The sequence below is a fragment of the Aythya marila genome, assembly GCF_965140915.1.
Source record: "Aythya marila genome assembly, chromosome: 5".
Taxonomy (NCBI): Eukaryota; Metazoa; Chordata; class Aves; order Anseriformes; family Anatidae; genus Aythya; species Aythya marila.
This window is the reverse complement of record NC_139046.1, coordinates 12,723,885-12,750,260: the sequence shown is the minus strand read 5'-3', so window position 1 is coordinate 12,750,260 and position 26,376 is coordinate 12,723,885. Positions and strand designations below refer to the sequence as shown.

Here is a 26,376-nt window from a genome sequence, read left to right as displayed (position 1 = left end):
AGAGAAAAAAAAAAACACACATGTCTACTTGTGACTTGGTTGTAATAGTTGCTAATGTGAAACATGACACGGGATGCAAAAAATAAGCAACAAAGAGCATTTGGAGTAAGCACGCCGAAGGGGCATGCCGTGAAGCAGAGAGGTAAGGGAGAGGTAAGGGGCTGGCAGTTTCATGCTGGCTGGCTTGGGGTGATGCGGCCAACACGCCGGGCACGGTCCTGAGCCGAGGGGCATCCTCCCAGGGCACATCCACCGCCGGGGCCACGCACGAGGGGCTGCACCAGAGCAACCCGAGCAGGAGCAAAGCGCAGCCTGCCCTCGTACCACCGAAGGCCGCAGGAGCTCTGGCCAAGCAGCGAGGGCTTCGCGTCTCCGACCCCATCGGTGCAAACCCAGACCCCCGGCTCCTCCGCACACCCCCCCGCAGCCCCTTCCACGCCGCCTCCCTCCGCAGCCGCCGGGGCCGGGGGAAGCCCCGGGCAGGCGCTGCCCCTCGGGGCGGGCCGTGCCGTGCCGTGCCGGGGCCGGGCCAGGCTCCCGAGCGCTGCCCGGCCGCTGCGGGGGCCCCGGCGGCGGCCCCGGGGATGCGGGCGCTGCGCGGGACGCGGGCGGCGCTGGCGCTGCTGCTGGCGGCGGCGCTGGGCCCGGGCCCGGCCCGGCCGCACCCGCAGTGCCTGGACTTCAAGCCGCCGTTCCGCCCGCCGCGGGGCCTCGCCTTCTGCCGCCGCTACGGAGCCTTCGGCTGCTGCGAGCCGCGGCGGGACCGGGCGCTGCTGCAGCGCTTCTACCGCCTGAGCGCGCACCTCGACGGGCACACGTACGCCGCCTGCTCCGGGCACCTGCAGGAGCTGCTCTGCCAGGTGAGGGGCAGCTGCTCGGCACCGGGGGGCTGCGGCTGCACGGGGGGGTTGTGGCACGCAGGGGGCTTCAGGTGGGCAGAGCCGCCGGGTGCCTGAGCACAGGGCTACGTGGGCACAGGTGGAGCAGCGCCCGCAGCCAGGCAGGGCTGCCTTGTGCCACGTCTGGGAGCGCTAGGGTCGGGGTATCCGCCGGGGTGTGCTCCCCAGGAGCACCTGTGCACCAGCAGGTTGCTCGGTGGAGTTTTGGGCCCTTGGTGGGTGTCTGAGGATGTTGCTCTGCTCCAAGCCATGAGCAGCTGGGAGCTGGGTGTACGGGCAGGTACATCCTGCAGAGCCTCCGCACCATCTTCAGAGCTGCTGAAGACACCCAGGAGGGGAGCTGCCTGTACAAAGCGTGCCCCTCCTTACACCCAGCTCACGGCATCGGGGGTTTCGTTGTGCTGGGTTGCAGCAGCCCGGTAGCATGTTCCAGGTGTTAGCAGTCCTGCTGATGGGTGCAGAGTGATGCCCAAGGATGTGTCCTAGAAACCTCTGTGGCAGCCATCCCACGCAGCGAGTGTTTCCACAGGGTTGTGTTCTGTGGCCAGGTGCAGTAACAGGATGATCCCAGATTGTGCGGAGCAAAGCGTCCGACCCTATCATCAGCAGTGGCCTCGTGTGTATGAAAATGCCCCTGAGACAGAATAGTGGCAGCTCTGTGCCGTGCAAGTGTAAATCTGAAATTAATTCAGACAGTGGAGTCTAGTCTGCTGTGCTCAGATGGGATCAAAGTGGCTTTTCAGAAATCCTGCTCTTAGCATTTTGCAGGGAGCTCTTGTGTTTTTGCAAGTGTGAAGAGAAAAAGACAACCCTTTCCCACAATAGCTTCTAGCGGTTTGACTTTCAGTTCATCTCATGTTGTACTGAAAGCAAAAAACTTTGAATGTGTTCCTGAAACAAACAGTGGCCAAAAGTCCACTCGCAAGGAGAAGACAAGTTAGCAGTGCCTGCTAAGCAGTATTTCTGCCTCTGGAAATGATAAGTCTCCTGCGTACGTCAGAAACCTGCCTGTTGAAAACTCGTTCAGAAGCAGTGAGGTATTTCAGTGTGGAAAAAATGATTCACTGAAATGTTCTAATGAGCTCAGTGCATCATCAGCCCTAGACGTGGCTACAAATGGTTGCACCTCTGCCCACACAAGCACAAAATGGGAGTCCAGGCACCGCAATTGCTCCAGAACGCTCTGCTTTCATTTATTCACTATATAAAATTTATAGCCTATACCTGAATTACTAAGTGGTTTTCTGGTTTTCTGTGAATTATTCAGCACACTTCTGTCCCTTTCTGCACACAATTCGTGATTTCTCTCAAATGTAATCAAATTATTTTGACAAGCGTTTCTTCTTGTACTCGAACAACCTGCAGTGGCAAAGGGACAGGGAGGTCGTACCTCTGTGCAATCCTGAATTCTGCTGTTGAAGCCTGGCATGAGCTCGCTGCTCGCCTTGAAATAGGTTTTCAGAGAAGCAGACCCATCCTGGTGCTCAAGCAGGGTGCCTCCTCTCTTGGAGTGGGAAACCTTCAAATGCAGAAAGGGAAGCGACCACCCCTCACTCCCAATTCTCTTGTTTAAATTGGTTTTCTAAGGCCAAATTTTCAGCCATGACAACTGCCTTGGCAAACGCTGCAGCTCTGCTCTGTCCCTGGCACACCTCTGGGTTCGTGTAACGGAGCTGAGTGCCATTACCCCATCTGCGTATGTAATTTCAGTGTTTTGTGTCACACGTAATCTTCTTTTTACCACATTAATTGCTGCTCATTTGAAGGCATAATAACCTTCATTTTGCAATGAATGGCTTGACATTACAGGGGGAAAGCTTACTGTACACTAATGATCTGTTATATGGCCTCTCAGCTTATTGTGGAATGTAATGGAAAATAAAAATTAAATATTGTGTGCACTGATCTGCTAATTTAAATACTTCAGTATCTTGGATATTATATCTTCAGCTATTGAATAGTGCTGTAATCTGCATTAAGCAGCTCCTGTAGCTTTTGTTTTTGTTTTAACTAAGCTGTTTTTGCTCAGAAGAAATGCCATCTAGGACTTAAAAAGTGCAGACTTTATTCAGGAAGGATAGTTTCTCTTACTGCATTTCTTGCCTCAGTTATTTATCTACCCCATGAAAATAACCAAGCCTCCACTGAGTCATGTTACATTATTTGGAGAGCACTTCTGAGATGCCTGTCGGGAAGATGCATTGAAACTGGAAAACATTTTATGTTTATTGCAAGGAAAAGCCCTTGCAAAGCAGAACTGAGTCACTTTGGTCAGTTTGTAATTTACACAGTGTTGTATTGGGTTGCAGTGGCAAAGAAAGAAAATGTGTCTGTCTGGAGGAGTTTTTGTAGTGGAGAATACCACGAGCTAGATGGACTTGAGTCAGCCCTTAGCTGGATCTCCAAGGCTCTCTGAATTAGGGTTGTGCTGCAGCCATTCCCAGGGGCTGTGAATTGGGACTGTCTCTTTTTTCTTTGTCCTTTTCTCTGAGAAAAGTCTCCTTTTCCCCAGTACAGCCTACTAGGGTGATGTAGCAAGATATGTGTCATCACTGGTTTTCGTTAGTGCTATGGTGGGAATAAATGAATACCCGCACATGGGAGCCAGCTTTCTCCAGGAATATCGAAGATCATTTCCGTGAATGCTGAGATAAACCCACTTTCTAAGATCCTTTCCTCTGTTAATATATTTTCCAAATAAACCACAACATATGTTGTAATTAAGGAGAAATTTCCCCAATTAGTGCTGCTGCTCAGCTGTTTCAGATCTGGTCCAAAAATGGCTCGAGGCTCTCTCTCTCCCCCTCTAGGAATGCTCTCCGTATGCAGCTCACTTGTATGACGCCGAGGATCCCTCCACCCCCGTGCGGACAATACCGGGGCTTTGCCAAGACTATTGCCAGCAAGTGTGGCAAAAATGCCGCTCCATTTTTCGCTACCTCTCGTCAGACCCGGAGTTAGTGGCGCTGGAGAACAACATGGCAAAGTTCTGCCGCTACCTGTCCTTGGAGGACACGGACTACTGTTTCCCACACCTGCTGACGAACGAGAACCTCAACCAGAACCTGGGGCTGGTGACGGCCGATGCGGAGGGCTGTCTGCAGCTCTGCCTCGTGGAGGTGGCCAACGGGCTGCGCAACCCCGTTGCGATGGTGCACGCCAACGACGGCACCCACAGGTTCTTCATCGCTGAGCAGGTCGGCCTGGTGTGGACCTACCTCCCCGATCGGTCCAGGCTCGAAAAGCCCTTTCTGAACATCAGCGAAGCCGTGCTTACCTCGCCTTGGGAAGGAGACGAGAGAGGTTTTCTAGGTATTGTCTTCCATCCTAAATTCAAATTTACTGGTAAAGTGTATGTCTACTATTCGGTTGAAGTTCGTTATGAAGAGAGAATCCGAATCAGTGAGTTCAGAATTTCTCCCGGTGACATGAATACTTTGGACCATGGTTCTGAAAGGTATTGTACACACGTTTATGTATTTAAGATCTCAGAAGACAGCTTGTGCATTTTTAAGGACTATTAACGAATAAGACTTATTTAGCTCGTTACTGTTCTTGTGTTCCAGATTGTTATCAAGTTAGCCCAAGTCCATGCCTAGCACACTGAGACGGGGAAAACACTTACTCCATGGATGAACTGCAAGCACTCAGGAATAAAACATTTGTGTTTCTCAGTTCAGTGTGTTGGAAACATTAACTGAACTTTGATTGAATGCTATTTACAGTTAGTCAATTTTGTTTTATTTTTTTTATGTATAAATATATAAATAGCAAGTAAACATAAATATATAAATAGTAAGTACATATAAATACATATATTTGTAAGGAGGACCTTTATTATCCTTTACAATAGACTTCTGCAAAGCATGAGTGAAATTTATTCCAAAGCTAAAGGTTTCCCAAAGTGGTGGAAACAGAATCGGTGATACTGTACCAGCGATGAATTTGTCCTCGTATTTCTTTATCTGAATGAGAGCTCAACCCCATGACATTACAAATTTAATAGCAAATTAAATAAAATGCAAATCACCATGCTGTTTCTGAGAGCATTTTGATTAGAAAATTTATTTGCTTGGGTCTGACCCTGCAGTTGATCCACATTAATATGCAGAGATAATTAGGGGTTTGTTTGTGGCAGTCTATGGGCTTATAACTTGTTGCAGAACCACAGGACTGAACCACCATGTGAAGAGGCCCTTGAACAGCATTCATTTTAAGAATTTTACCTTGTTACACAGGCTGTATTAGGGCTTTCTTGTCACTCAGTGGTGGGTGGTTCTAGCTCAGAAATGCTGATAGGCTGATGACAGAAGGGGGTGCTGGTTTATGAAGCAGTTGTAGCAATTCAGTGGAGGTAGCACTGTACATGACAGGGAACGAAAATGTAGATGTGCTTCTCAGGAAGGGCCTGTAGACATGGCCAGTCAGCAGCTTAAACCTGCAGATGTCAAAACCCATGAGCTGTCTTGTTTAGAAAGCTGTGGTCCTACTGTGTTTGTGCAGGCACGGCTCCCACTGACTTCATCCTGAGATGCTGTCCACCAGGGAGCTGCGGGCTGAGCCTCTGTGTGCATTGTGCCTGCTTGCCTGCAGGTTCCTGCTCAATGCATTTTGTTTTTTTTCCATCTTCTTCAGGAGGTTGAGGGAAATCCACATTTCTGATCACACGGGATCCTCCCTCGCTCCTTCTGCCGGCTGCAGCCCGTGTGCTCGGTCAGGAGTGGCAAAGTTTGCAGCAGGTGACAGGATAATTACACGGCTGGTTTCCTTCCCACAGTTTACAGTCTGGTCAGGGCTGTAACTAGCTGTGCTTTCAAAAGGGGAAAAGTTCACCAAAGATGAGGTGTTGCAAGTGATTATTGTCATATGTTTGTGCAGATATTAAAAATAAAAGACCAGCATGAAATCTGGGCTTTTCTAGAAGCGGGAATAAAATAAGCTTCAGTTGTTACACCTGGGAACCTCCACTGCATGTATTCCTGGCTTTACCTTTCTATAAACATATACTTTCATGTATTTCAATCTTTTCTTGGTAAGAAAGAGAAGCTAGGTGCATTAAAAAAAAAAAAAAAGAACAAAATAAAACAACCAAAAGATATAAAAGCAAGAGGTGATTAGATTTTAAAATGAAGGTAAAGGTTGTTGGCACTGCTTTGAATAACCTTTGCTTTGTCAAGACGCGGATCTGTTGGTGGTAGTGCTTTTAACAGTTCTGGAAGTTCATGGAGTCCTGTGTATGTAATTGTCCTTTAAGGATTCTTCCCTTTTTAACAATTTAACTATTGCATAAGGTTTGCAAAGTCTTAGGTCGCCTTGAAAGAGCCTGTCACGTCAGGATCTTGCCAAATGCTGTACAGATGCACAGATGGACCGGAGTCCTTTCCCTTGCTGATTGCATTCTGATTTGAGCTGAGATGCCTTTTCTAAAGGAAAAAAAAAAAAAAAAAAAAAGTCTAATAAGGAGGAAGGAAGAATCAGAGGAAAAGTATCATTACAAGTATACCCTGCCATGTAATTTCCCAGATTTTCCTTATTACACAATTTGGTGTTTCTGTAATCCACAAAATATGTCGGAATTATATAAGGTTGGAAAATCAGTTGTGCCCAAGTAAGATTTAGCAACATGGATACGGAGGAGGACATATCAAAGCCGGTCTGCAGCCGATTGCATGTGTCAAGGACAAACTGGGCAGATGTTTCTGTGCCCTTTGCTTAGGACTCGTGCAATAGGTAATGCTTCCTTCCTGTTTGCGGTTAGGATAATCCTGGAAATCGAGGAACCCGCTTCCAATCACAACGGAGGAGAGCTGCTCTTTGGCGATGATGGCTATCTCTATATATTTACTGGAGATGGAGGCATGGCTGGGGATCCATTCGGGACCTTTGGAAACGCCCAGAACAAGTACGAGCCCCTAAAACTTTGTGTGCTCCACGTGTCTCCCCTGTTGCCCTTAGGTTGAGAAGAGGAACTGGGGGAGGTAAAACTGGGGGTGTCTTCTGTCCTGGGCTTACTTTTTCCCTAACACCACGCTGATATTCATGCATACCTCCCACGGAGAGAGTTGTGTTTTCCAAAACAGAAACAACAAAACCCAAGGCTTTTAAAAACCATCTCTGAATGAAAATGCCTGTTAAACTGAGGTCTAGTTTTATTTCTCTTCTTTCTTTATTTGTTTTCTTTCTTCCGATACAGATCGACACTGCTGGGCAAAGTGCTGCGGATCGATGTGAACAATAACGACCGGGGGCCGCTGTACAGAATCCCTCCAGACAACCCTTTCATTGATGACCCCCAGGCTCGCCCTGAAGTCTACGCCTATGGAGTGAGAAATATGTGGCGCTGCTCCTTTGACAGGGGTGAACCTCAAACGAAGGAAGGGAAAGGGCGTCTCTTCTGTGGGGATGTAGGACAGAACAAATATGAAGAAATCGACATCGTGGAGAAAGGGAAAAACTACGGCTGGAGGGCAAGGGAAGGATTCAGCTGTTATGACAAAAAACTTTGCACCAATTCTTCAATGGGTAAATATAAGTTATCTCTAAATTAGCTGCATCTCACACTGTGCAGTTTTCTGTACCTTCATTTTTAATTCCTGCCCTCAAAGCCTGACTGCTTGTTTGAAAACATCCATTTTTGAGATGTAGGTCTTTACGGGTTCAGTCTAGAATGGAACTGACTTGCAGATAAATACTGAAAGTCCAAATGTTGCCATTTTTTTATTTAGGAGAAAAATGAAATGTGCTAGCTGTTGTTTTTCTGGGCAATACATGTAGTTAGTCAAATATCCTAGTGATTCTGTGATATTGAGGGATGATTTCATCTTTTCCACATAAAATAAGCTTTACTGCAGAAGCAAAGAAAATCTGGAGAAATTCTGTTTTTCTCCGTAGCTCACAAGTGGTGACCTTAGTGAAAAAGAAGAACAAATGCATTCTGTAAGCTGGCCAAACTCTGTGTGCGCTGCCTGCTTTGCAGGTAACTGGATGTACATTGGGTTTGGATTCCTTTTAGCTATGCCAAAAAGGAAAATTTTAATTTAATTTTTACTTTTCGAATTTGGGTTCGAGGTATTGGCTGGCTGGCTAAATGCTGGTGTGTGTGTGTGTGAGGTCAGTGTATTGTGTGACAAAGTCTGGCCCGGACCACGTCGTGTGCTGGAGCATCTCCACGTAGATCCAGGGAGGCCACAGGGCTGGCACTGGTTTGAGCTGTCTGAGATTCTGTTTTTTTTCTCTTTGATGTGCTCTGTGATGTTGTTGCACTTCCTTCCATTTATTAACGTAGCTGCAAGCAGAGTGAGAGCACTTAAGTGTTTTTTGATAAAACTTTTGAGAGCACAGAGCAGGTTTTTTGCGCTTCCTCTGCTGAAGCAGTTGTCAGAGAGCCCATTTAGCACTCTCTGTGTGACAGCACCTCCACTAGCGTTCATGGTGAGTGCTTTACTGAGGTCTCCGGGGATTCAGAACAATTTCTGATGCCTTTAGAGACCCTTCTGTGAGAACATTGAAATGCCACAACCCCTGTACGGTGATAAGTGCAGCGTAAGCATAGGAAACACCTGCTTTAGATGAAGTGCCCCTGGTGCACAGCTGCCAGGTTTGTGACTTGAGGCTTCCGACACAGGGGCAGGGAGGAAGGCTGGGAGGTAGGAGGGGAAGGAGGGGTAGGCCCTACGAGGAGATACCTGTCACCAGGAGTTTCAAAAGAGGAAAGGGGGAAAGAGGAAGCACCCTCAAAATCAAGTCATCTCCCTTTGTTTTGCTTCTGTCTTGTGTTTTAACTTAATTTTGCAATGAATGTTCCAGAGCTACATTTTGCGTGTGCATAAATATTTGATGGCCCTTTCAGGTTGAGCTCCCCCATTTGAGAGAAACACAAGCTATTCGCACTGACATCTGACATATCCTTTCATCAGTGCCTGCAGTCTGGAGTCACCTGCCTCTTTTTTCTTGCCTTTCACCACATAAACACAGCTGCATTGGGCAAGCATCTCCTGCATAGAGGCAGTGTGTCTGAAAGCAGCTTGCAGACTCAGGCAGGCTGATTACAGGTTGGCCAGAAGCAGCACTAACAGAGCCTGGTTGTGGAGGAGAAGAGCTCAGATGAATGGTCAGGTTTCGGTGGAAAGCACTCAGGCTTATCAGGAATTCATCCCATATTGCAGGTGGGACTCCAACTGGTCTCCCTGAGCTGATTTGTCCTTTGTTAGCTCAGCCAGCTAGATGGGGCTATCAAATTTGTTTAAGAAAAGAGAAAATCAAACTAAATTTGTCTCCAGCAGCAGTTCATTTGATTAAAGGTGCTCAGGTGAACCCAATGGTACTGTGCCAGTCTCAGACCCATCTACAGAAACAACCAGTCTGCATCATACACAACACAAGGCAAGCCACAGATGTTTTCTCTTTGACAGATGACGTGCTTCCAATCTATGCGTATCCACACAAAATGGGGAAATCTGTTACGGGAGGCTATGTCTATCGGGGTTGCGAGTCTCCAAACCTGAATGGCCTGTACATATTCGGTGATTTTATGAGTGGGTAAGTAAATATTTCCGACACTAAGCTGTTACCCCCAGCCGAAGTCCTCCAGTGGTGCTACACCTGCTTGCGAGTGCTGGTGCTGCGTGACCACTGCTGGCCTGCTGCTACGTGCTGCTTGCAAGCAGCGTGCAGAGCCCGGCAGCTTATGGCAGGGGGCTCACGTGGCACGTTTTATACAGCCTTTGCTCCACGTTGCTCTACAGGAATGTGATCTCCGTGTGCCAGCAGCTGTTGATGTCACTGGTTCACACTGTGTCAGTACAAATAAAGGGGCAACGATATGGTGTTCACTTAGAATATAGAAAATAGTGTAAAAATGCATACAAATACATCCTGAAAACAGACAAAAAAAAAAAAAAACATAAACCAAACAACAACAACAACCCCAAAAAATCTCTGATGCAACATTTGCAGACACCAAAGATATTAAAAAAAAATCCATTAAAATCCCTTAAATTCTCCCCTCTTTCAAGGGCTTGTGTTGCCCCTGAAAGAGAAGGTGTTGTGGGTGTGTTTAATGTATCTGTTTTGCTTTTCATTTCTCAGAGGAGCTGCAGCTCATATTGTAGCTAATGTGGGTAGAAAGCGTTAAACATCCTTTCAGTTTTCCTAATTAACGTTCATAAATCATCCTCTTGGTTGTTTGGCGCAAGTTTTTTAATTGCATTTTTCCTTTGCAGACGCCTGATGTCTTTGAAGGAGGATCGTACCACCAGAGAGTGGCAGTACAGTGAAATCTGCATGGGGACGGGACAAACCTGCATGTTCCCTGGGCTTATCAATAACTATTATCAGTACATCATCTCTTTTGCTGAAGATGAAGCAGGTAATCATTTAATTTATCTCACCCTGAATGACATGCTTACAGTTTCTCTTTGCAGTGAAACACCTGAAAAATGGCCAGGGAGGCCATCCATTGATGGATGCAGGAAAGCAGATATAATGGGCAGTAATTAGGAATTTGCTCATTCTGACCTGGAATATTTGCACCTCTCAAAGTGAAACAGAGTGAAAGCTCTGTGTTAAATCTCAAATGGGGCATCTGCAAAGGGCTGTTTAGGAGCATATTTTCTTAATGTCACTTGGGATTTTGCTCTGCGTAGGACTGACAGATGTAGTCTCAGTGGAGCTTTACATAGCTGTATTTGTAACATTGTGCATTCCAGGAAGGAACTGCTGAAAAATCACAGAATCATTAAGGTTGGAAAAGACCTCCAAGATCACCTGGCCCAACCATCCCTCTAACACCAGTATCACCCACTAAGCACCACGTCCAACCTTTAAATGTTTTAGATATTTACATTGTATTTCAGATACAATTCAGATTTTAGATATTTACATTGTATTTCAGATACAATACAGTGGCATGTAAGATACTTAATGCTAAAGTCAGTGTACATGTATTTATGAAAAATGTAATTTTTAAATGGAAGTTTTAATTCTCAACTAACATTGAGAAGCCAGTCCTGGGATGAAACCTGGTGGTTGTTACCTTTGTACAGCAACATGGTTAATGACTGAGCGTTGGAGATGGGCAGGCAGAGTGTGCAGCTCCTGGCTGTGGACAGACAGACTGACAGGGAGAGAATGAACCCTGCAGTGAAAGCTCTGTTTTTAAGTAGCTTCAGGTGTGGCTGGGAAAATGCAGAGTTGGTGTGTTATGGCCCAATTCTTAAATGTCTGTTTTTCTTATACAGTTGTGCAGATCATTCCCCATGTGGATGTTGGGGAATCACAGGCATCGAGCTTTCCTGTTTTACAATGGAAATTAAAACCATCCAAATTCAGTATTAGCTGAAAAGTTTGAATTTGGAATTTTATCGTTTTGGAGTTAAAATCTCTTTTCTTTAATCACCAGTGTTCATGGAAGCTACAGTTGTTTTGCAGTGCTGTGATGAGAAGAATATCTCACCCTAAAATCAGGATGACATGGCTTAAACGAGTAGTTTAGAGCCAGGTGGAAATTTGGCTGGAGTCTGTTCTCAGAGGTAGTTTTGCCTTGTGCTTGTTTTGTTATAATGGAAAGGAATTTGTCAATAACAGTTGAGTGAGTTTTTTCCCTGCAGTGAACGTGTCTTTGGTGTGCAGGCAGCCTGGTTTTACAGGTTTACCACACAGTTTATTTTAGGAAGCTTTTCTTCACAGAAATGTTTATTTTTGAGGCTGTTGTACTGATGAATGTTAATCCAGCCAGAGCAGTGGATGTATTGACGTGGTGGGGACACCTGTATTTTTGGCTGATTGCACACCCACTGGAAAGGCAACAGCCCCATCCCCTGGCAGCTGAGCATGTCAGGGACACCCCAAATACCATGCAGGGTGCACGTGTGACAGCCTGTGTGCTTCAGGGACCCCACATCCATATTTCTGCCTGGTAATTTCCAGAAGAGAAACTTGGGATGTGGAAGGAGAGTGTTGGAGTGGACTGCTTGTCCTGGCCCCTGCTGCGCAGTGGGAGGAGAGGGATGGAAATGCAGTTAAGAGAAAATACGTCAAGTAAATGGTGATGGAAATTGTTTGGCTGAAGGTCGAGCCCTACCCATGCAGCTTGACAGAGCTGTCACAAATCCAAATGCCTTTCTTGTGAGATACATTTCATTTTGTGAGAAAGCAAAAACAAAGTCTTGTTCTCCTGTAATTCACCCCAAAGGAGTGCTTCATTGAAAAAGGCAGAAAGGAGTGTGAACAGTCTTAATTTCCTTTCATTTTGTTTCAACAGAAGGAATTTAGGGTTTGACTGTTTTACATTAGTGAAGTTAAAGGACACACTAAACATTTTTCCACCGAACATGCAGCGCAAATTTGTCAAAATAATGTTTCGTAGAATCATGGAATGGTTTGGGTTGGAATGGACATTAAAGATCACCAGTTCCATCCCCACTGCCATGGTCAGGGACACCTCCCACCAGCCCTGGTTGCCCAAAGCCCCATCCAGCCTGGCCTTGAACACCTCCAGGGATGGGGCACCCACAGCTTCTCTGGGCAGCCTGTGCCAGTGCCTCACCACCCTCACAGTACAGAATTTCTTCCCAATATCTAAACCTACTCCCTTTTAAGTTAAAAGCCATTACCCCTTGTACCATCACTACAATCCCTGATTGTCCTTCCCCAGCTTTCTTTTCCCCCCTTTAGATAAGTTTCAAGACAATATGTAAAAGTTCCATCTCACTGAGTGTATTTTTTTTGCCACTGCAATGCAGATGAACACTCATTACAATCCCAAATGCAAAGCCGCACTGTTTGCCCCAGTAGCCAGACCCCTGTCTGTCAGTCTCATCATTTCTTGACGCTCCATGACCTGTGATGCTGAATGCCTTTGTGCTGTGCAGGACAGAAGCTCCACGGAGAGTTTTCATGGCTGTGTGTGATCTTTTTCCCAGGGGAACTTTACTTCATGTCTACTGGCGTACCGAGTGCCACGGCTCCCCATGGAGTGGTGTACAAAGTGGTGGACACCTCCAGGTAAGGGATGCTCCTGCTGCGAAGCCCAGCCTTGGTGCTGTGCATCCAGGTGCCCTGTGCCCAGGCAGCCGGAGCTGACCCTGCTGTGCTTGCTCAGGCAAAGCAGGACAACAAAAAGGAATGTCAAAAAAGTACAGTCTTTGTTGTGTGTTTTAGGAGTAAAAATGGCTTGGGCGAGGAAATCGAGCCATTGTCACACCTTTGGGATCCCATGGGCTTGTGTCTGAGGCTGGGCAAGGCAGGGAAGAGCAGTGTTTTATGGAAAGACTTATAGCTGTTTTTTCCAAGTTGGTGTTTTTAAAACATTACTATTGTTGGCCAAACCCCAGAATATTTTTAGCTAGACATGCAGGATGGGACTTTTTAAGACTTCGCTTTTATTTTTTCAAACGAATTAAATTTACAGCTTTAGCTATCTGAGCATTCTCTTGAACCAAACCACTGTTCTATTTTTGTGTTGGAAAGGAACCCCAAACTGAAACAGACCCCAGCGCTGCTGCCTGTTTTCCTCTGACTTATCCTCTGTCAGGAGCATTTTCCATTAGCTAACACAGTGGAATAGTTCCTGTAAACTGTGTATTAAGAGGCTTGTATTACACAACCTTTGCAAAAATAAGAAAGCAGAAATCAAAAGACAGTCGCAAGTTAAATTTTAAGAAGTTTCTTTAGTCTGTAGGCTGTAGCAATATGAATAAGAACAAATTCACAGGGAAATTCATAAAAGTAGGAATATAATATCCCTGTGGCACAACCAAGAAGAACTTTTTGCCTTCCACAGAAATGCAAATGGAAACAATCCTAATTACAAAGGAGTTATATCCTCCAAACACATGCATCATGCATTTTTGAACCAGTTTGAAAACCTCTGAAGAAGCTACAGATTAACAAGCAACCTTCATAGGAAAAAGTGATTACGAACTGGATGTAACTTCTCAGAAGTGAGCTGTAATTCCATGGCACACAGATCTGTGTCAAAATAATGTGTGGTTCTAAGAGAAAGCCTCTGTAGGAGACGCTTCAAGTTCTTGTTTGAAACTAATGCATTTTTGGTACTACTAAAATGGCAAGTCATCAGCAGTGACAAATCACAGACCTCTTTATTCTCCACCTGGCTGCTTTCCACGTTTGTATTGACTGTGATAAAAGGGAAAGTATTTTGTTTTGGCTTTGTGTATGAATAATAGTCTGTTATTTCGCTTCTCTGAAGACAGCCGGAAAAGTTGCGTTAGTATGACCTTTGTATCAGATGTTCAACATACGCTGTCTAGTTTTGTGATTTCTAGTTTCAGTCTGATTAATCTCTTTCTGGATTGCTGGGACCTGCCAATGTTTTATTTCCTTAATGGATTCAGCAATGGCAAGTGAAAACACAGCCAGAGGACTCCATTGACTTGTGAATATTTGGACTTTGATCAATGGAGATATGTGATTGTTTAATTATGTTTTCTACTGTAAGAGATTTCTTGGATCATTTAAACAGATTTTTTTTTCCAGTGAGCATTACATTCATCGAAAAACAATGGGAAGCAAAGGCTCATGATGCCACTGGAAAGGAATTAATTGTACGCCCTATGTGTCCCTTTTTTCACAGGAGAGCACCACCAGGAAAATGCCGAGTTGAGCCTGTGCCAGTGAAAGTAAAAAGCAAGCTCATAAAGTTTGTGCCAAAGGAGAGTAAGTGTCATTGTTGCTGGTTATTATGGGTGTGTGTTAGCTGGCAGTAAATATAAACTCAAAGCTTGCACTCTCCCTGTGTGTGGAGACCACCCAGAACTGCAGGCCTCAGAGTATCCTCAAAATTAATTCTTGCCAGCTGGTTTGAGTCCGAGGAGTTGGTTCAAATAAGGCATGAGACAGGAGGTATTCCCCCTCTCCGAGCCATGTGAAATCTCTGCAGTTTTTGCCCTTGTACACTTACCCTTTTCTGTGCTGCATAATAACTGTTTCATTACCAACAACTCGCTTTCCCCATGACTGTTTCTGCACTGAGACCCGGTGCTCTGTGGCATTTTTCAGCGATAAATGATTTTTGCAGTGCCTTCAGGAAGTGAGGAACACTTGAGGAGATGAAGGATATTATGGCTAAAGGGTTGGGAAATAGCTCATTGAGCAAGGCGAGGTTTGAGTCATTGTTAGTTGTAAGAGAGAGAATATGTGATGAGAAAATGCTCACAAAAGACTCGAGTGATCAGCCATTCAGGTGAACTTTTGGCTTATCCAAACCCTCCAGGGCTTCATGATTGCTTCATACTGAATGAAGCATTGTGCTGCTAAAAGTGGAGTAGTCAAAGATGTAGATGAAGCTGCAGCAACCCAAGCGCTGTGTTAAATGCAAAGAATTAAATACACCATTAAGTTCTCAAAATTAGATTAGGCAGCATTACATTTCTTTTCCTCTATGCATTTTGTTTACACGTGTAAGTACGTAGCCAGTTCTCTAACAACTTCGTAATGACGTTAGCGTTACTGTAGGAACTCTAATGTCAGACTCCTCTCATTTAATTTTTAATTACATTAATCGCATTACACTGCATTTGAATCATTGATGAGTTGTACAGCTTTGACTTCACAGAGGAATGAGGGCACTCATCACCTTTTAAGATTGAGTCTTTAGGGTGGAACAAGATCTAAGGGTAATTATTAACTGTTGACATGCCCAAGCACTCAGCACCTCTGTAGAAACATTTTCCTTTGCAAGCTGTGAATGCTTTTTCCAAGCATTATTAACTTTTTTCATGTTCAGCCAGCTTTGTCTCTGTTTCTTCATAAGCTTTATTCTCTATGCAAGTCCAAAGTTCAGGTTTTTAAACTATACACATAACTAAATCTTTTTGATTTTGTTTAAAAGGTAGTTTTCATCACATTGTAATGTAGAAGCAGTGGAGAGATTCCGCTAAGCCTTTCAAGAACTGAATTCACATTCAGGTGAAAACCAAGCATGAAACATTTGATTCAGAAGCATGAAAACGAGGAGGTAGAGCTGTAAATATGTTGCTGTTTGGTTAGTGTTTACTGTGAGTGTGACAGAATAAGCAAAGCACGCAGCTGGCATTAGCTGGAAGAATGCATTTGTTGCAAGTGTATTTAATAAACAGCCCACTGAAGAGTAACATGAAGTAACAACTTGATTGAGTGACTTGAAAAGTGCTCCCAGGTGACCGCTAGCTTTGGTGCAGTGCTGCATACCACTGTATGAGCTCTGGGATTTGGGAGTGCTTTTCCAGATCAGATTCCAGCACCCGAGGTGTGCACAGGTAAGGATTTCACATTTATGGCTTGCATTCAGAACCTCAGCTTCCAGAGAAGGCAAAACTTTTCACACTAGCAATACCATTTTTCTCCAAAAAACATTATTTTGGAGGCTCTCTCAAAAACCGAACCACTGCATGGGTTTGTCTTTTGAGATCAATGGATATTAAGCATGGAAAAGACAACTGTATTTTTCCCTGTCTCTTCTACAAAACAAATGATGAATGAGAATGGATAAATCTAGGAAATCATCCAAATGTTGTGATGTCTTTGCAGATGTATGGACACTGTCAAAGCTCAATTGATTATTGTTCCAAATAATTCTGAATTGCTTCCTTCTGACAAGCTAAAACTTGTTTTTAAGCTAAAAATAGAGCATATGTGAATAAGCAAGTCCAGTTACGCCTGGAAACTGTGACAGTAAAGAATTTTCAGCTCTTTGGAGTTCAAGGATCTTTTTTTTTTTTTCTCTTAAGGAAGAAAAAAACAACCCCAAATCCTGTTTTATGTGTTGTCCTGGCAACTCCCTTCTTTTTGCACATTCCAGTTACCAGAGAGAATTGATTTTGAATGTTCGCGATTTCAGCCCCTTGAATAAAGCATCTGGCACAGCGGGGAGGCCGGAGCACTCGGTCTTGTAATGATCCCGTCATTAGTAATGAGGAGAATGGCAGGAACAGTGTGTCTCTCTACAGCGCTTTCAGCAGGGGAGAAGGGTCCGGTGGGGAACTCCTCTTCTGGCTGTGGAACTCCAGCGCCGACCCTTTAATGTCCATCCTGAAGTTTTGCCAGTAGACTGCTTGGAAATTGGGTAATGTTTCCTTCTTGGAAGAGTCTTATTTATTGGCATTAAGCCGTGCAGTCATCTCTGCTAACTAAAAGCAGCAGGCGTCTCTAGCTGATGAAATACTGGCTTACAGGGAACGTTTTTGCTTCTCAACAGGACCAAGTAAGCAAATTCCAAGAGAGGAGTTAAATCAGTCAAAAATCAGCGCTGTATTTGTATCGTGATCCTTAAGCACTACCTTCCGAATGTCACACTGATAATTTCCTGGGTTATTCCCCAACAGAACTCATTGTGAAAACACCAACGCCACGTCCCCGGCTGAAGACCACGACCGAGGCCCCGGGGAGAGGCTGGCCAGACCCTGCAGCGTCCCACATGCCAGCCCTGGACCGAGTGGACCAAATCCCAGTGCTCTCAGTGAACAACAGCAGGATGCCAGTCCCCACCCCAGCACCAAGCCCCAGGGTCCCCAAGCCTGGGAAGGGGGAAAGGAAGGGACAGCGCAGGAAGAAGAAACCCCGCAACGGCGCCGTGCGGCTGATGGACCACCGTGGCCGTGGACGAAGCTGGGGCCGGGTGGAGGTCTACATCGACGGAGAGTGGGGCACGGTGTGTGATGATGGCTGGAGCTCGGTGGCTGCTGCCGTGGTGTGCCGCCAGCTGGGCTTCCCCCATGTGGTGAGGGCCAGCAAGAAGGCGGAATTTGGGGAAGGGACCTCGCTTCGTATCCTCCTGGATGACGTCCAGTGCTCGGGGCAGGAGAAGACGCTGCTGGAGTGCGCCCACGCCGATGTTGGTACGCACAACTGCTCCCACGAGGAGGATGCCGGTGTGGTGTGCAGCCAGGAGGAGGTGTCAGACTGGTGATGGGAGCTGGAGAAGGCAGCTGAGTGACAACGAGCATGTCCCCTTCTTGCCCAACCCTCTAAAGCAGCATGAGCATTGAGGAGGGTGTGATCTGCCCGGGGGATGCCACGTCTGTTTGAAGTCATCTTGGGTTTTCTTCACCTTCATCCCCATCCATCTACCTTGGAGGGAAAGAAAAAGTAGGATGAAGAGGTGACTCGAGAGTGCGTTGTGGGCAACTAACGGGTTTGTGTGGGGTCTTTTTCAAGCAGACAAATCCAAACCTTAGCAATTACACATAAGAAGAAGGATGCCCTTTCTCTTGCCCTTTCACCTTTCAAAATGCAGCATTGCCCAGCCATGCTTCACAATGTTTAGCCAAAAAAGAAATTCCCAAATGACCATATTTCACTTTTGCTTATGGAGGTGTTTGCATTGTTCTCCTTGCTTTGCTGTTTGTAGTTCTCAGTGGTGGTTTCTAAGTATGCATAAATCAGTGCCTTTCTTTGCAGAATACAAAAGTAGAATTTTTTGTTAACTTTTCAAGTGCTAGTTTAAAGGAAAATGGTTCTTTTGTAATGCTTAATGTTGGTATAAGCCTATGGATTACTGAAGATAACCATGTCTAAGCAACAGTCAGGTAAATCAGAAAAAGTTGTAACATCCTAACATACTGCCTGGAAAACAGTTCTCCAGGTTACCATAGTCTAAGGGAAAAGAAAATCTGGTCTTCTATACACAAAGAGGACTGATATCCAATTCAACCCTGAAGATACTTTGTATACATTTTCCACTTTCTCAAGCATTGTGAAACCATGTGATTTTTGCATTCCGTTTTCACAGTTGTGGAAGATGCAATGTTGTGGGGTAGTAATCCTGAAACATGTACCCCTTTTGAAAGAATATTAAAAACTAAAACAAACAAACAAACAAAAACATTTTGTCTGAAATGTGTTTTTCACCAGTGTAGTGACTGGAGGCATGTATTCGTCTTTTGAGGTCTCTGCATTGGATAGGATTTTGCCTGATTATTTTTTTCCTGATGTAATTGGGGTAGGTTTTTTTCTTACAGTTCACACAAAAACATGAGAAAGACACAATGAAACAAGTGTAAAATGCCTCGTGCATCCAGCAAAGTCCATAAGCAAGACCTGGTATCGGAAGCTCTTCCTGTGGATGTTTTAATTCCCCACTTTCAAGTTGACAGTATCATCTTAAGCCCAGAACATAGATGTATATGGTAATCTGTATGGTAAATAACATTGTTTTAAATGGCTTTTCCTGAACTTTTTCATATTTCATTAAATGCTTTTTGATATTAAAGGGTTACCTTCACTATACAAAGCAGATGAACAGAAAACTAATGCTGCTTCCCTAGTTCTTATTAAGTCTAAAGGGGAAAAGAGACATATAAAGTGCCTTTTGCATAATAATTCTCTTCTTTGTAAAACCCCCAAACGCTGCCAGGAACCAGCCAGCAGGCCTTTCCTACTGCAGGGAAGGTGCAAGTGCATTTGTTTAAAGTGCAGAAATTCATTTCAAGCACATCAAAACGTTCAGGAAACAAGAGAGGCCTTTGTAAATTCTATTAAAAGAGCTGGCAGCTATTTAGCTGATGGGACTAGAGGGCTGGAAGAAAACTGAAGGCAAAGACACCTTTCTTTTCCAGAGTTCCTCATTTCTTTTGGTTCCTTAGCCAAATTTCAGCTAGCTCTAGCTGTGAGATTTTAAGGAAATTCATGATCACAGTAGTGCTTAAAAATGTGTGGGTAAAAAAAAAAAAATAAATAAAAAAAAAATCCTGAGTAACAGAAGATATATTAAAATTGAGATGAATCAGGGATGTCTGCCATGGACCAATTAGGCAGGAATTTCACCATCGATTCCAGGTACGTGGTGTTTCTGACTTAACTCTTTGTTCCCCACACCTCCTGTAGCCCATGAGGATGTCCCAAGCAGAAGTGAAGGCCACCTCCTGCTTGCAGGTCTGACTGCCACCACGACCCGGGTGACGGTCACTTGGTGGCTCAGGGTTGGTGCTGATGAAGGTGCCCAGCATCCAGCAGGGCACTCGCAGGGGCTCAGCAGGCACAGGACTGCGTCCCCCTGGTGCTTACTGCTGGAGTTACCCTGTGCCACAGGCATCACCGTGGAAATATTTATTGGCAGAGGTAGAGAGGAGGCTTGCAAATGTGTTTTCTCCCCCTTGTCACTTCTCCTAGCCTACACCGAGTAGGGAAAGCACTCAAGTGCCTGCCAGCTTAGTACACGTGTGCATGCAAGGGTCTGTGCCTGCCAGCTCGGTGCCTTGATCTGATGCTGGGAAGATGATTCCAATCATCGTGCTCTCTTCCAAGCTTAAAATGTATCTATTCTAAGCCCTGCCATTTGTCAGGCTGCTTCCCAGGTACTTAAATAATGAGCCTGTACTATTCAAAGCGCAGAAATATATCTGCATTTAAATACCTGAGATGCCACCTGCCAGTTAATAGGGTGCTTACAGGTAGCATTTCTCTTCGTTTCAAAATGCATTTATGTACCAGGATGCCGGGTGAATTGAGCTGTAGACAAACTGATGAACCCTCCTGCTACATTTGAACACGCTGGTGTCCCAGCCTGGATGCTGATGCAAGGTAAGGGTCTTAAAATAGCCTGGAATAATGCTGGCTACCAGAGTGCAGCTGCTTTTCTCCATGTGTTACATGGCAAACCCAGACTTTTGCCAAATAGTAACATTTTTCACTGCCTTCTCTCCTGATTCACCTCCATGACTGGGTCTGGAGCAGCTGCTTTTTTCCATACGCTGTTGCAAAGCGAAAGCAGTGCATTGACACGGCTGCGTCACATAGGGAGCCCATCGTATCTCTGTGGGAACAGAGCAGGCGCAGCCTTGCCACTGCTTTTTCTCCACCTCCAAGGCAGAGGAGCAGCGTGCTGAGCTGTTTCTTTTCACTACCCTACCTCCAGCGCAAGCACTGCTGTGCCGCGTTGCTGTCTGTGGTGCAGACATTTCCTTTAGGCCAAAATCACTCGAGCTTGGCATGAGACGTGCACAAGCATTGCTTGGGAACTAACAGCTACATGCCAAATGTAATATTTAAGAATCTACACTCTTCTCTGTTAAATAAGGCCCCAAGCCCACGTGTTGATACCTCACTGCCTTGTACATGACTTTCCCAAGGTTTCTCACGTCTAGATTTTGCTCAGGGGCACAGGTGCAGCTGTAGAGCTGCCTCCAGCAACGCTTTAATGCAGCCAGAGAAGCAGTTAGGATGGAAACTGCAATCCTTCCTTAACAATAACGTAGCAAATGGAGACACCATTGCTAAGGAAAAGAAGCTTCAGTGGTCAGCCAGGTGTAAGCACTGACAAGTACCTTGTACCTCAGGGGCATTAGCTGGTGGCAACGCCTGAGTCCTTGGGCTGTCTGCATTCAGCACTGACAGCTTTCCCAATCACTCGCTAACTCCGTGCTGGAACATTTTATTGACTGAGAAGGATCAGTTTGCTCTTCCAGTCCTATGGAGCTCAGCATATGTGAGCTGGGTGGCAGGCCACTCAGGGTGAAAGGGCCCAAAGGGCTGTATGGGCCACGTTGGGTGACCAAAGCCCGCTTAAAGTTTTGTTCTGCAAATGTTCAGTTGTCTCCTGTGCCCAGGGTAGCTTAATTTGTGGCAAAATCTCTGTGGGTAGCTCAGTTTCCTTATTACACACATGATTTTTTCTGAGTTTTCCTGTCCTGCCTGATTGAGTGAGGTGGCTCTGGTTGCCTTGATAGGTCCAGCACTGCCCACAGGGACCTTCCTTCCGTGCACCCAAGCAGAATGAGAAAGCCAAAGGCTTTCTCCTGATAAAGCCAGGACATCACAGCCCAAAGGTGCTTTGTCACCTGGGCAGGAAATGGCTCCATCTGGCTGGGTTTGGGAAGAATCAGCACTTCAAAAAGCTGGGTGGAGCAGGCAGTAATCTGTTGGACAGCACAGTTTGGGTGACTGTGCACAAAAAAGGTTCTGGTGTTGAGAAAGAGAGAAAAATTACTCAGTCTGGCTCCCCAGAGAGGACTGGAGCACAACTGGGTGTCAGGCCCTGAAAAGCATGATTTGTTTTGCCTACAGTCACGCTGATAAAGGAGGCTCCAGGAAACACTTCCCCCATGATCCTGGGCTGGGTCAGCAGTTAGCAGTGGTCCAGGACCCTTCCTGGTGGGCCTCTGATAATCCGTTTGGTGCACGATGCAGAAATAAAAATATCTTTGCAGCTGATCAAAAGCATGGGGAAACAAAATGATGGTATCCTTTGATTTTTGTGCACCTGCTTTTGGATGTAGTGAATGTATCAATGATATTTAGAGTGTTCTTTTTCTTTTCTTTTTATTATTCGTTTTCTTTTTTTTTTTTTCTTTTTTCTTATTCTTTTCCTTTTCCTTTTTCTTTTCCTTTTTTCCCCTTACTTTTACTGTGGATGGGGTATTGTGGTTTTAGGTAGATGCCAGAGTTGTTGCAGACCTCAAGGTGTTTCATTGCTTGTACATAGAAGTTCTTTAAACCAAGACCTGAATCCCCTTTTCCTGTGCCCAGCTTTCCAATGTGATACTTACAGATACCTTAAGGAGAGACAAGGTGCTCCTGGAGGAATCAGCAGAGACAGTTTGAGGGACCTGTGGTTCCTCCTTGCTGTGCACAGGAGGATGGGGATAGTTCCTGAACTGCAAAGGTGATGCAGGGGGGTTCCTACCCCAGCCCAGCCCTGGTGTGCAGCGAGGATGCTCTGGTCTTCCCCAGCAGGGTCTGTGGCTCAGGACCCTGCATGGGGGGAGCCGATTGTCCCGGCTGCAAACAGAAGGCCATTTGGTGGTTATTGACTTGACGTCACTTTTCCATTTCGGTTCCTTAATAACTAGGTTAAAATAACGGGTTAGTTTCCAAAACCTTCACTACCCTCACTAGCTTTGGCTTGCGTAGATTTAATTATGATTGACACTGATGCAACTAACAGCAGAATTTGGCCTTCAGCTTTACATTTTATATCCGCATTATATGTATATACATATACATCTGCTAAAGAAAGTTATGTAATTATTTTTAACAGAAGCAACTTAATTTTATTAATAGCTGGATTTAAAATAAGGTCATGCATAATAAGTATTACTTATAATATTGCAGTTTTATATAATAAAAATAACCAAATGATTAAATCAAAGTATGTATTCTATTTTTTCCTGTGAGACAATGTATGGACGAACACAAGTATCTCCCTGTATATGGTAAATGCCTAGTATCAGAGAAGCAATTGCTGACTGTTTAAGGGGGGGAGAAATTAATATAAATCTCTCTCCTCTATATTTGTTCCATATGATCTTACTCTCTGTAAGTTCATCTGCCTCCGTATTTTTCACATCAGCTGTCACAATAGCAGTAAAAACCAAGGACATCAGGTATTACTGTTTGACTATCAAGAGAACAAGATAGATTTGGGAAATTTATTTCAATGAATATTTTGAAATCTGGGTATATCCTTCAGACAGTGTTGCAGTGAGCCGGATAACTGTCTGCTGGCACCGTGGCGTCCTAGTGCCACGTTCAAAGATATGCAGAATATTTTTCTGTCTAAGCTCTTCAGATTCAATGGTAAATTGAGCTGCAATCCTGTAGCAAGAAACCTTGAGAAGATACATTTTTTTCACTGAATTTTGCAATTCTTGGAGCAGAGAATTTTAGCTTTTGCACTACTAAAAACAAATGACTATTTGCCACAATACAGCAGCTATGTGAGATGGTCAGAAGCAAGTGAAGGCAATCTGTGTGCAGACACGGTGAAAGCTGTTTGCCTTCAGTTAAACAAAATGTTTTGATTTTTCTCTGCCTGTGTACAAAAACCTGCACCCCTACCTAATTTCTGCATTACCATGTGCCCTAGGGACCCCTTGGGCACAGCTAAATCCTCAAGTCTTAGCTGAAGAGTGCTAGCCCGGTGCTGTGTGCGGGCTTCCTGAGGTGCAGCAGAGATGGCCAGAAGGACCAAAATCCCAAAACAGCACTCAGTCCTCAGATTCCACCCAGACCATGTTTCTGACCAGGAAAAGAGGGCACACCTAGTAAAACCAGCTCTGAAATGTGCATTTCCACTGGACAAGGGTGAAGTGTATTGCTTACATGAGCCCCAGACCTGTATGAGTTCCATATGGACCTTAATGCAGGGGGCTGAGGGTTTATAAAGACTGTAAATTCTCCAGGAGAGGCACTAATTTAATCGCCATCTACACTGAACCAGTGGCATACAACAGATGGAGGCATTTAGCGGTAAAGTTAAAAGCTCTTTATTTAGAGATGTATTTATTGGCAAATTGAGATTGCCACACGATACCAGCCTCGGTATTGCCAAGCACAAGCGAAGCCTCTGCTCTGCCCTCTCCTTGCTGTCTGCACTGGCAGCCTGTACACTGCTGGACCTCGAGAGAGAGAGCAGTAAACAATTTTCTAGCTGAATGGCTATGAAAAGACAAACAAAAGGGACGAGGAGTTTGCACGAATCCTAGGTCCGATTAATGTTTCGAATTCACCTCGTAACTTCACACCACTTAGCAGTTCCCAGCTTTCTTCTCTCCTGCTCTTGCTTTGTTTCTGGGAAGGTGCAAGTTGGCAAAATGTCCACGCGATGGCAGTTCAGTCCCCAGCAGGAAAGCGACAGGCGGGCACAGGCAGCGGGCCCAGGCGCTGCTCCTGCTTGGTGCAGCATGCAGGTGCCAGGCAGAGGGCAAACGCAACAGCGCAGTGCCTTTGTATCACGTCCCTCTCTCCAGGGTACAGAAAACATGTTAGAATACAAGCAAAAGTTGTTGTTGTTGTTGTTGTTTTTAAGCATGTTAAAATAAAAACAGAACTGTTTATTTATTTTTTAATTAACGCTTATCTTTAAAGTCTGCAATGTAAGGTAATTTTTGCATTCCTAGGTTGAGTATTTATGGAAGGGGAATTATCAGCTGATAATTATATTTGCGGGAGAAGCTTCATTCTGGGAATTTGCCTTTTGCAATCAGGGATGAGAACTATATTGCATGGTCTCTCTATCCCATCAAAACATATAAAACACCAAATATTTTATTACCTATTAAATACAGCTTGTGAGCTGCTCGCAGACGAGGTACAAGCAGAAATTTTCTATCGGGAGTATTTTGAAGGTGCTTTCAAATGAATGAACCCTACAAATAATTGCAATCTATTCCTGAATAACTCTGAAAAAAAAAAAATCATCAATGAAACTCAGAAAATCAATAGTTCATCAGGAAGCTCACTGAGTGGCTTTAAAGATGGGGTTTCATGACCTAGCTTTAGTTTCTTAGCACTTTCTTGGGGTGGTGCTGTTATTGTGATCATCTATATCTTCCCCAGTGATTGCTATTCACATCATGAGATGATGATGTATATTGCCTGACCAAATGGGAAGGAATGTTAGCTTCTTTTTTTTTTTTTTTTTTTTTTTTTTTTCTGAAAACAAGAGGTTATAATAGTGTTGGTCTTTGAGAATATACCAACTAGACTATTTCCAGATTAAAAAAAAAAAAAAAAAAAAAAGTGGAAATGTGTACTCAAAACACAAGGGAATATCATTCCAGGGTTGTTGCAGTTACTTCAAACCAAAGAAATAAGTACTGACTCAAGAAAAATCAATGTTAAGATTAAATTTAACAGAAATCCAAACAGTATTAAAACAAAATAAAACCAACTTGTTTACTGATAGCTGTGACTGTGGTTTCTGGCATTTTGTACCATTTGAGCACTGTCAAGACCTGGTGGCTCTCGGAGGTTGTGATGTGTTGTTACCACCTAACTCATTACCTGTGCTATGCAATGCCAGGCCAGAAGAATGCTGATGTGCCCATGGAGCAGCCCTCATACCTGCAGGCTGAAGTAGGGGGTTCAGTTGTTGAGGAAAGCTCAGGAGCTCCTGCCTGGTTTCCATGGGTTTATTACAAGCCTGCCTGAGCTGGTCCTTCTGCCTCCCCAAGGACCTGCTGCACTGATACCACCCAACTCCAGGCCAAGGAACCAAAACACAGGGAGGTTTTGGCCATGTCTGCCTTGAGAAGTTATGCTTCCCAACAGAAAATCTGTCATCTTCTGACATCTGCCATGCCAGGCCTCTCCTTGGCCTCACTCACGTCACAAAGCCAGTCCAATTTATTTTATCTGCCTGGTTTTCAAGCTTTTGGTGATCTATGTTTCTGTGGCAAGTTTTGTGTAAGTTGGCCACAAAGCTGCTAGTGGGGGCTAGGCAGACACGCATACACACAGGAAAGCAGTATATAGAAGAGTCCCAGCTGCTATAGGTGCCCCTTAAATTCTCCTTCACCATTGACTTTCCACTGTCCTTCTATCACTATCAGGCCATTCAAAACTATTTACGTTGCGAAACAAAAATGAAATAAAGATAAAAACTCTCACACCAGCATGTGCTGTTGTTGCTTTGACAGCACTTCCCTGCTATCTCTGATCGGCTAGTCTCACACACAAGGAGAAATGACGCAGGAAGACCAAGGAAAACCTGCAGATTGTGGCCTTTTAGCACAGTCATTCCTTTTGAAAACCTAAGTGA

General features: G+C 44.9%; 1 protein-coding gene across 2 annotated transcripts; it reads left to right on the top strand.

Moving 5' to 3' along the window:
* Nucleotides 1–278: 278 nt before the first annotated feature.
* HHIPL1 (HHIP like 1) lies at nt 279–18,733 on the top strand. 2 transcript variants are annotated; one of them, XR_014317627.1, is made up of 10 exons: nt 279–860; nt 3,710–4,356; nt 6,658–6,801; nt 7,093–7,421; nt 9,311–9,437; nt 10,121–10,266; nt 12,821–12,902; nt 14,494–14,576; nt 16,628–16,962; nt 17,095–17,161. XR_014317627.1 is itself a non-coding variant. In XM_082761860.1 (9 exons), exons 1-9 carry the CDS (start codon nt 585–587, stop codon nt 17,803–17,805), a joined length of 2,418 nt encoding a protein of 805 aa, XP_082617986.1. In that variant the 5' UTR covers nt 279–584; the 3' UTR covers nt 17,806–18,733. The 2 variants fall into 2 exon arrangements, 1 of the variants encoding a protein (XP_082617986.1); XM_082761860.1 differs by lacking the exons at nt 16,628–16,962; nt 17,095–17,161 and adding an exon at nt 17,222–18,733.
* The last annotated feature ends 7,643 nt before the right edge of the window (nt 18,734–26,376 follow it).

Coding starts and splice junctions, on each gene's coding strand:
- HHIPL1 (XM_082761860.1), top strand. CDS start 585: ATGCGGGCGCTGCGCGGGACGCGGGCGGCGCTGGCGCTGCTGCTGGCG. Junction 9,438..10,120: donor TTCGGTGATTTTATGAGTGG/GTAAGTAAATAT, acceptor TTTCCTTTGCAG/ACGCCTGATGTCTTTGAAGG. Junction 14,577..17,221: donor AAAGTTTGTGCCAAAGGAGA/GTAAGTGTCATT, acceptor ATTCCCCAACAG/AACTCATTGTGAAAACACCA.